The 11,596-nt window shown below is 43.0% G+C and overlaps 1 protein-coding gene across 1 annotated transcript in view; it reads right to left on the reverse strand.

Moving 5' to 3' along the window:
* CLDN15 (claudin 15) overlaps nt 1-5,103 on the reverse strand; it is a 54,054-nt gene extending 48,951 nt beyond the window's left edge. Inside the window, exon 1 of the mRNA XM_066593855.1 lies at nt 4,559-5,103. Within this exon, the coding sequence (XP_066449952.1) occupies nt 4,559-4,775 (217 nt within the window). The 5' untranslated portion in view covers nt 4,776-5,103. The remainder of the gene's footprint in view (nt 1-4,558) is intronic.
* Between the last annotated feature and the right edge of the window lie 6,493 nt (nt 5,104-11,596).

The following is an 11,596-nucleotide window of genomic DNA, read 5'->3' on the forward strand; positions in this document are numbered from 1 at the left end:
GCCTTATTACACTATATATACACTGTAGAAGAATAACCTACATCATGAGTGCCTTATTACACTATATATACAGCAGGAAAGGATAACCTACATCATGAGTGCCTTATTACACTATATATACACTGTAGAAGGATAATCTGCATCATGAGTGCCTTATTACACTATATATACAGTGTAGAAGGATAATCTACATCATGAGTGCCTTATTACACTATATATACAGCAGGAAAGGATAATCTACATCATGAGTGCCTTATTACACTATATTTACACTGTAGAAGGCTATGTGAGCCTTGTATGGCACAGTGTAAGCTCTCGCCTACAACCTGAAGGTTGCAAGTTCAATCCCCGCACGATTCAGGTAGCCGGCTCAAGGTTGACTCAGCCTTCCATCCTTCTGAGGTCGGTAAAATGAGTACCCAGCTTGGTGGGGGGTAATAAGTAATAATTACCTGAAAGCGCTGCGGAATAAGTTGGTGCTATACAAATACCAAAAGTTATTTATTTATTTTATTTATGTGCCTTATTACACTATATTTACAGCATAGAAGGATAACCTACATCATGAGTGCCTTATTACACTATATATACACTGTAGAAGGATAACCTACATCATACGTGCCTTAATACATTATATATACATTATAGAGAGACAACCTACATCATGAGTGCCTTATTACACTATATATACACTGTAGAAGGATAATCTAAATCATGAGTGCCTTATTACACTATATATACAGCATAGAAGGATAACCTACATCATACGTGCCTTAATACATTATATATACATTATAGAGAGACAACCTACATCATGAGTGCCTTATTACACTATATATACAGCATAGAGAGGCAACCTACATCATGAGTGCCTTATTACACTATATATACACTGTAGAAGGATAATCTGCATCATGAGTGCCTTATTACACTATATATACACTGTAGAAGGATAATCTAAATCATGAGTGCCTTATTACACTATATATACACTGTAGAAGGATAATCTACATCATGAATGCCTTATTACACTATATATACACTGTAGAAGGATAACCTACATCATGAGTGCCTTATTACACTATATATACAGCATAGAGAGGCAACCTACATCATGAGTGCCTTATTACACTATATATACACTGTAGAAGGATAATCTACATCATGAGTGCCTTATTACACTATATATACACTGTAGAAGGATAACCTACATCATACGTGCCTTATTACACTATATATACAGCATAGAGAGGCAACCTGCATCATGAGTGCCTTATTATACTATATATACACTGTAGAAGGATAACCTACATCATACGTGCCTTATTACACTATATATACAGCAGGAAAGGATAACCTACATCATGAGTGCCTTATTACACTATATACACACCGTAGAAGGATAACCTACATCATGAGTGCCTTATTACACTATATATACAGCATAGAGAGGCAACCTGCATCATGAGTGCCTTATTATACTATATATACACTGTAGAAGGATAACCAACATCATGAGTGCCTTATTACACTATATATACTATAGAGAGGCAACCTACATCATGAGTGCCTTATTACACTATATATACACTGTAGAAGGATAATCTACATCATGAGTGCCTTATTACACTATATATACACTATAGAAGGATAATCTAAATCATGAGTGCCTTATTACACTATATATACACTGTAGAAGGATAACCTACATCATGAGTGCCTTATTACACTATATATACAGCATAGAGAGGCAACCTGCATCATGAGTGCCTTATTATACTATATATACACTGTAGAAGGATAACCAACATCATGAGTGCCTTATTACACTATATATACTATAGAGAGGCAACCTACATCATGAGTGCCTTATTACACTATATATACACTATAGAAGGATAATCTAAATCATGAGTGCCTTATTACACTATATATACAGTATAGAGAGACAACCTACATCATGAGTGCCTTATTATACTATATATACACTGTAGAAGGATAATCTACATCATGAGTGCCTTATTACGCTATATATACAGCATAGAAGGAAAACCTACATCATGAGTGCCTTATTACACTATATACACACCGTAGAAGGATAACCTACATCATACATGCCTTATTACACTATATATACACTGTAGAAGGAAACTCCACATCATGAGTGCCTTATTACACTTTATATACACCATAGCGGATAACCTACATCATGAGTGCCTTATTACACTATATATACAATATAGACAGGTAACCTACCTGTTATGTGCCTTATGACACTATAAAGAGGTTACCCATATTATAAGTGTCCTATGTACATGCAGTATACACTTAGCAAACATTATAGAGCGGTAACCCCAATCCAGAGTACCTGTCTACTCTATACGGTTCTAATTCCATCCTGATTGCTAGGCAGAACCTTCCTGACATCTCAATTTTCCGTTAGAATCCCTGTATTAGGTTCACCCTTGAAGTATTACTCTCTATTGCATCTTCCTAGGACTTCACCATCCATACGAGAACGACTTTCCCTATAGTCTACCTTCACCAGGAGCTTTGTACCCCAAAGTTCTCATTTCCGCCTTGGCTTCAGCTTTCAACAAAGCCCTGTCCTCCAACCATAGACCATTATTTCATTCAAAGCTCTGAACCATAGATCATTTCAATACCCTCAACATGTCATTATTCTCAAGTGTTACTGGTCCAAACTCCTCAACCAGAATAGTCCACCAAAGCACTTAACCATGGATGATTCCACAACTCTCAACATGGAATGACTCTCAAGTACACGCTTTATCAAAATAAACCCAGCCCCTAAAAGGAGTTGTCGTTTTGCTGCAAAACTCAGCATGCAGTTCCATCTCAGGCAGATATGCAAATAATTAGAGTTGTGGCATGATTAGATGAATGGTCTTGTCACATGAGGCCCTAAATTGTTTTTGCTCTTGGGCTATAAAAGGCTCTCGGGCTACTTGTGTGTAGTGGACCTCTTTTTCCGCTTGTGTAGAGCTTGTTGACCATTAGACGCATCTATGGCACAATCCAAGAGATTTTACCTAGTTAACAGTGTTTGAGAGGGGACGCATTATTGGAATACAAGAAGCTGAATGGACGTATCGGCAAATTGCCGGACACATGAGGCATTCTGACTAGACTGTTAGCAGGTATTGGGACCAGTGGAGGAGTGACAAGGTGACTGGGCTCAGGATGCCCTTGACAAGCCACCACTAGAGAGGATCGTCTGATTGTCCGACAAGGATAAGCAGCTCCAACTGCTTCATTGTCAACCCTGCAGAAACACGTGGCACCATCATTACAGGCCCCTATGTCTGTCTGAACCATTTTCAGGTGCTGAAGAACATTTGGTCTTACGGCGCCAATTACATTTTCTGCCTTTGACACCCACCCCTTCATTTGCATTGGTGTCCTGAACAATGAAATGTGACTCCTACCGAGTGAAACCAGGTTGTCTTCAGTGACAAACCCAGGTTTAGCTTGGGCACTGTTACGGCACTGTTCATGTCTGGAGATCTAGGGTGAGTGTTCCTGCTGCTGGTGTGATGGTCTGGGGGGCCATTGCATACGACAGTCAGTAGCCCCTAGTAGTAGTATAAAAGACAATTACAGCTCAGCGATATATTCAGGACATTCTGCAGCCACATGTGTTGAGTCACATGGCAGAACTTCCAAGAGGCATTGGAAGTATGAACAAGGGTATCACAGGAATTCCTCCACAACACTGCCACTCTTCCATGTCCTGATCATTCTCTAACAGAACATATATAGGACCATTTGGATGCCAACTTTGACAGCCTACAAGTTTGCACGATCTAGAGGCTCAACTATGGCAAATGTGGAGCCATATTCCACAGGATACCATACATAACCTGTATGCTTCCATGCCTTCCCTTATCAGATCTTGTATCCAAGCTAGAGGTGGTACAACAGGGTACTAGAGCCTCCATGCCCACCGTATCACATCTTATATCCAAGCTAGAAACAGTATAACAGGGTACTAGAGCCTCCATGCCCCCCTTATCACATCTTGTGTCCAAGCTAGAGGTGGTACAACAGGGTACTAGAGCCTCCATGCCCGCCCGTATCACATCTTTCATCCAAGCTAGAGAAGGTACAACAGGGTACTAGAGCCTCCATACCTGCCTGTATCACATCTTGTATCCAAGCTAGAGGTGGTACAACAGGGTACTAGAGCCTCCATGCCCACCCGTATCACATCTTTCATCCAAGCTAGAGAAGGTACAACAGGGTACTAGAGCCTCCCTTCAAGGGATCAGTTTTCTACAATAAATAATCCTTTTGCTCTGATATTGTAATAACTTACTTATATCAATGTTACAATCACACAGAGAAAGTTTCATTCCATCCAATAACTTCTAGGAAATGGATTGTTTTTGACAATGAATGTATTAATAATTCCAAATCCCTCAACCTTAGTAGTCCACCAAATCTTTTAATCATGGATGACCTCAATACTCTCTACCATAAAGAATCCAATCCCTCACCAACAATGGGTAACCCTTCCACCCATATAATAACTCACCAGGCAGAGCCAGCAAAGATGGAAAGTCTCGACAGTTGTACACTCCTGTGGAGTCGGTGGCACAATTCATCCAGAGGTTTTCGAACAAGGTGGACGTTGTGATGACATTCCCATCCACAGTGGACACTCGCCAGTTGGCATTGAAGAGAGTGATCCCCAACATGATGGTACCGGTAACCCCGAAGAAAAACCCTAGTGTTTCCACAATGGCGGACATCTCTGTAGGTGGTTGGAAAGGTGTAGCAGAAGTGGAATGAGTGCTGTTTTTGGTTTCTTTGCTTTTGCTCTACCATCCAGCGTTGACCAGGTTCTGTAAGGTCTGACCCACTTGTTGACTTCTAGTGATGTTATTTGTTCCTGTAACCCTTCTTTTCTGTAACACTGACAACTACTTTTTTGCTTCACTCCCTGATTCTTCTGTCCCTCAAACCTCTATCTCCAGCTATCAGTCTGGTTATTGACTCCTTAGTTGGCGAGTCAGCTGCTGTCATGCAGAGCAAGTGAGGATATTATGTTCTATTTCCCAGCTCTGCTACAGACAGAGAACTGCTATGTGAAGGTGTGAAAACCCTGACTCCTCCTCAGCACTCTCTTACACCACACCTATAGGAGACAACAGCTGATAGAGAACGCTGTGCAGTACACTGATACATTGTACCTGTACAGTATACGGGCTCACAGGTGCAGAGGGATCAGTCTCTAGGAATGTATGCTATACATTGTGTTTGCGCATACTCTGTGTTTCCTGTTCCCTTAGGCACTATGAACTAATACACCTTAATTAAGCAATTCTGAATTATCCAACACCCCTCCTCCATTACCTCCCTCAAGTTATTAAGACAATATTTAACAGTGTCTTGTTACTTGTAATGTAGGTATACATGGCTGTCCACCATAGCTACCAATGCAGGGTGAGCAATGCTGAGTCCTCCTGTAATACGCCGTGTTCACAAAAGTATTGGGCCGCACATAGATGATGAAATTCCATTTTATTCACATTTGTCAATCTGATGTTGGGCTGCCTTTGGCCTTAATCACTGCAGTAACCCTCCTAGGCGTGCTTTCCACCTAATTCTTAGATGTGTAGAGGGAATTTGCCTTCATCCCTTGAGAAAAGTTTTAGATATGCAGGATAATGAGCATGTTGGGCATGCTTCGATACAGTTTCTAGTTCCAAAAGATGCTCGATAGGATGGAGATCCAGACTTTGGCCTGGCTAATTAAGTTTGTAGACGTCCTGCTCCTCAAACCAAGCCTCAACAGTGCATCCTGTACAACATGGTACTCAGTGATGCCGGTAAAGACTCAGAGCTCTATCAAAGTATTGCCACATGGTGGGTAATACAACATGGTCTAGAATGTCTCTGTACCCAATGGCGTTGAGGGTGGACTTCACTATAACCAATGGCCCTAATCCTTCCCAGAAGAAACAACTCTATATCATAACAGAACCTCCTCCAAACTTCACTGTTAGGACTATGTAGTCATGTAGAAACCGCTCTCCAGGCAACCACCACATGCAATCATGTCCATCCAATCGGAAATGGTGTACTATGATTCATCTGTCCACAACACTTGCTTCCAATATTTACAGTCCAAGAACGATGCTCCAAGCACCATCACAAGCATCTCTGTGCATTAACTGTTGTGATGTTGGGTTTGCGTGCAGCCACACATCCATGGTAATACTTTGTATGCAGTTCCCTACTGATTGTTCTGGTGCTAATGGATATTCCATTGGCCTGTGCGACCTGATAGATTAGTTTTTTGGCAGACAGCTCGTACAAGGCTTCATTGTCCATGTCAGTTCTTGAGGACTCCCTGAGCGTGGCTCAGGTGCACACACCAGATAGAAATGTTATTGGGAAATGGAAGCTAACAGTGGACTTCCAGTGGAAGATCCAAAAGCACTACAAGGTCCCATACTGATTGGTTGGTGACATCCCACCACCATACCCCATTGTCAGTTCTACACCTGGTGACATTCTGTTGGTTTCTGTATTGGGATATGCCTGTGTGACACTCTCCTTTATACTTAATGCTCACACATCCGATGTGCATATCCCCTTTGCCTGACAGCACAGGTTTGCCTGACAGCACAGGTCCCAATATGTTTGTCAATATAGTTTAGATGGGAAGTTGAGTTGTCCAATCATTGGGACACAATACCAAACTATAGGCTGTTTTCATGAAACTGAACTGCACTGAACAATCATAGCATTAGGAACAGCTGGTGTGTGACATCTTGTGATCAATATCACATGGTCATGTCATGATTTGCTTTTAGATAATGTGCTTACCTCTCCTCTGTGCTTACCTCATCAGGCGCCATAATTAAAAGTGGTAAATTTCATGACGTTGACCACTGGCAGATTGTTGGTTCCCGAAGGTTTATTGCCAGTATTTCTGAAACAGTCGCACTTATTGGCTTTTCCTGAACAACAGTATCAAGAGTGTACCAAAAGTGGATGAACCATGGACAGACAACTGACAAAAAGATCCCACAGAGGCAGGTTACGTGTGGTTGGCCCTAGAGGCGAGTGTAGCTTGGCACGTCTAACCTAGCAGTACAACGGTGGGGAAGTTAGACAAATTTCTACAATGACCATGCGGCATGCCTTTGTCGACTGGGATTCAACATGAAAAGGGTGCCTCTGATAAACCTGCATCATCACCAACAATGCCTCACATGAGCCCAGGAAAGATGTCAATGGATCTTGGACACATTTGCAGAAGGTTGTCTGGCATGATGAGTATCATCTCCTGCTGAAACATGCAGATTGCCAGGTTTAGATGTGCCGTAATATGCATGAAATCATATTCATGGGTGCACTGTTGGAGTGCATCAGGCTTATGGTGTTGGTGTCATGGTCTGGGAAGCATCATACCACAATCCTTGAATGGTGAACACTACAGGGGTATGTTGTCTGTCCATCTGCACCAATACCTTCAAGAAGTCTTTACCAACCTCAGTGCCATGCTTCAACAGGAAGATGCTTAGTGTCATCAAGCTTGCATCACAAAGGAGTGGTTGAAAGCACATGACACTGCCTTGTCCCCCAAACTCATCGGACTATAATCTCATTGAACAAGTTTGGGATATGTTGGAAAGGGCTGTGAGATCTGCTCCATCTTATCAATAAAATGTGTTCCAATCGACAGAGCTGCCGCAGTGGACACAGGTCAGTTTGAGTAAGGAGCATGTTTGCCACCTTGTGGAATCTGTTCCATGACATTTGAAAGCTGTGATCAAGCTGTTCCCAATGCAGCGACCGTTCAGTGTATACTTTCCAAACATTACTAGTAATTAAAGGGATTGTGCAGGGTTAACGTAGTCATACACATTCGATAAATAATCGACTCCTGAATCTCCCCCAATGGCAGATATCGAGAGAAAGATGGATCGGACATATTGGATATCAACATGCCCGACCCTTTGTTTCAGGAGGAGATATAAAGTGCCTGGTAGTGCCTTATTCAGCTCCTCTCTCCATTGAAAAGACATGCACATTAAACCAAGTAAGCAACCTTGTGGTCGAGTCCAGGGGAAAAGCTGTTGGCTAAACAAACATTTTGGAGACCATTATCTTAACGCCTTATGGCTCAGTTAGACAAGCTTTTCTTTTTGCGCACCTATGTGCGCAAAAAAAATGCGCTTCACGCGTGTTCAAAGTAATGGGATGCAGACAACCCCCACAGTGATTTTTGGGGAAGGGCTTGAAATATAAGCATGATTGAATTCAATAAATGGCTGAGTGCTGCCTGTGATTGGTCACAGTGCTCAGCCAATCAAAGGCAGCGCTCAGCTGTGGTTCAATGAATGGCTGAGCGCTGCCTGTGATTGGCTTAGCGCTCAGCCAATCAGACCAAGCACTTTCAGGAGGCGGGGATTTTTAAATCCCCTGCCAGCAGACAGTGCTTCAGAACAGTGCCGGGGAGACAGCAATCTGACGCACTGAAGCCTTACAGCAGCAGAGGGATGATTTTCACAGAAGGGCTTATATTTCAAGCCCTTTCTCGAAAATCACTGTGGTGGTTGCCTGCAATCCATTGCTTTCAATGAGGTGACTGCAGTGACAGCCCCATTGAAAGAAATGGGAGATCATTGCCATCCTCTGCCACAGCTGTGGCAGGGGTTTCTTTCATTCCTGCGGGAAGTCCCATTATCACTGAAACACAGTGCTGTCAATGTTCAGTGATGAGGGGACTCCCCACGGGGAATCGTTACACGCAAAATGGACCTTGCCGGTGAACGCATATCCCATCTTTTGCATGTGCAAAGATTTTGCGTCTGTAAAAAACGGACATGCGAACACTGTATAGGAAACCAATGGTTCTAAGGGCTCCTGCACACTTGCGTTTTTTTCACGTGTTATAGCTGGCTTTTTTTTCAAGCGATATCGCTGCTTTTTTTCACGCGATTGCCAATGGGACTTTCTAATGTTAAAAACGCATTTCAAGTTGGTGTGTTTTAACATTAGAAAGTCCCATTGACAATCGCGTGAAAAAAAAGCCAGCTATAACGCATGAAAAAAACGCAAGTGTGCAGGAGCCCTAATAGATGCGGTTTTTTTTTTTATAGCTGCACTCAAAGAGCCCTAGCATTTATCCTTTTCTTGTCAAGGGTACATGTGAGTGTTTTGCAGCTCCCGTCACACGGGCGAGAAAATCTTGCACAAATATGAACCCCATTTTTTTGAATTGGGTCATACACAGGAGTTACGTTTTCCTGCATGACACTGCGATGAGATACAGGAAACAAATCGCGGCATGTTCTGTCTTTCTGTGTGCTCTCGCAGCGCCCAATGTGTTCAATGGGGCCGGCGGCAGCATCGCTCTACGTGCTAGGTGAACGCGAAAACAATGGGAGAAACTCTGCAATTCTCCGCCACGGCTGGAGGATCTCTACGTCCCCGAAGTGATGCAAGGCTGTGTTGACATAATTCATGCCCTATATGGCTCTTGCCCATATGAAGTTAGCCTTTATGGTACCACTTGTTGATCCATGCGACGTTTTGATCATTTTGTATTCAGTTTTTTCAAAATGTGAAATAGGCAAAATTAACTATTTTTGTCTATTTTTTTGTATTTTTTTCATGACATGCACCGTGTGCGTTTTTCTTTGGGTTATTACAAATGGAGCAATAAGGACGCCTACTCTATAGCGTTTTTTTTCTCTAGCAATGCGAGATGGAGAGCCTCGCAGCGCAGAGAAAATGCTGCAATATCGCTCATTGTTTTCATTGGGGCCGGCGGCAGCAGCGCAAGCCCCATTGAAAACATGGGGAGTACATCGTGGACTTCTGCCACAGCTGTGACAGCTATGGCAGAGGATCTCACGGGGAGTCCCCTCATAACTGAACACTGACAGCACTGTGCTTCAGTGATGATGCGACTCCCCGCAGGGACAAAAGAATCCCCTGCCACAGCTGTCACAGCTGTAGCAGAGGATTGCGATATTCTCCAATTTTTTTCAATGGGGTCGGCACTGCTGCGGCCCCATTGAAAGCGGTGGGTTGCAGGCAACTCCCACAGCGATGATTTTCAGGGGAAGGCCTTGAAATATAAGCCCTTTCCTGAAAATCATGGCTAGCTGTAAAAAGAAGTAAAAAAAAAAAATATATATATATACTCACCTAGAAGAGCTGTCCGGCTCTACTCTTCGGCCCGGGAGTTGTGTTCTGTGTTCCGGAGGCCAGGGATTGAAAAATCCCTGCCCCAAGAAAGCGCTGGTGTCATTGGCTGAACGCTCAGCCAATCACAGACAGTGCTCAGCTGTCAATCAATGGCGGAGGGCTGCCTGTAATTGGCTGAGCGCTCAGCGAATGAGACCAGCACTTTCTGGGAGCAGGGATTTTTCAATCCCCAGCCTCCAGAACACAGAAGACAAGTGCCGTGTAGGAGAGAAGAGCCGGATGGCTCTTCTAGGTGAGTATAATTTTTTAAAAACTTTTTTTCACATCTAGCCATAATTTTCAGAGAAAGGCTTATATTTCAAGGTCTTCCCTGAAAATCATCGCTGCGGGGGTTGCTGGCAGCCTATTGCTTTTAATGGGGCTGCAGAAGTGCCGGTCTCATTGAAACAAATGGGATAGCATCACGGACTTCTGCCACAGCTGTCAGAATTGGGGCAGAGGATTCCTTTATCTGCTTGGTCCCCGCGGGGATGAAAGAATCCTATGCCATAGCTGTCACAGCTGTGGCAGAAGTCTGCGATATACTCCCTATGTTTTCAGTAAGGCTGTTGCTGCTACCGCCAACCCCATTGAAGACACTGAGCGATATCACAGATTTTTTCTGTGCGCTGCGAGACACAAACAAAAAGACGCAAACGAGTTTGAAACCATTGAAAATCGTTGGTTTCATAATCATTGCGGTCGCATTGCAAGAAAAAATATCGCTAGTGGGAAGGCGCTCTTACAGGTGTGATTTTTTGTTTTTACATAGTAAAGGAGCAAAGGGCGCCTTCACACTGGCGATAAAAATCGCAAAAGTGAGTGAAAACGCAGAATTATGAAACCAGTGATTTTGAAAGGGTTTCCTTTACATCTGCACTGTTTTCACACATGCGATGCTGTGAGAAACAAAATCGCGGCATGTCCTATCCTTCTGCGTTTTGCTTTTTTTTCATCTCCCATGTTTCCCTATGGAGCCTCCTTTTTATCGCATCGCGAAGCACTAACTTGTGATTTTCGCCTGCTGCGATAGTAAAAAAGCAGATCAGGAAACCAATGATCTACAACGGTTTCCTTCCCATCTGCGATGTTTTCACTGATACGATGTAGAGAGGATAACAAATCGTTGCATGCTCTATCTTTCTGTGCGATTTTTTTTATCTCCCATATATTTCTTCTTTTTATCGAATCGCAACGCTGCAAACACGCATTGCGATTTTAACATTACAAAGTCCGATTGACTTTTGCGATAAAAAAATCCCGTGATTTTATCGTGAGCGGCAGCGATGTGACGCGAGATCATTCTCCAAAAAAAGCATCGCTGGTGCTCACAAATGCAGTGAATAAAGATGTGATTTTGCCT

Source organism: Eleutherodactylus coqui, chromosome 2 (assembly GCF_035609145.1).
Source record: "Eleutherodactylus coqui strain aEleCoq1 chromosome 2, aEleCoq1.hap1, whole genome shotgun sequence".
NCBI classification, from domain to species: Eukaryota; Metazoa; Chordata; class Amphibia; order Anura; family Eleutherodactylidae; genus Eleutherodactylus; species Eleutherodactylus coqui.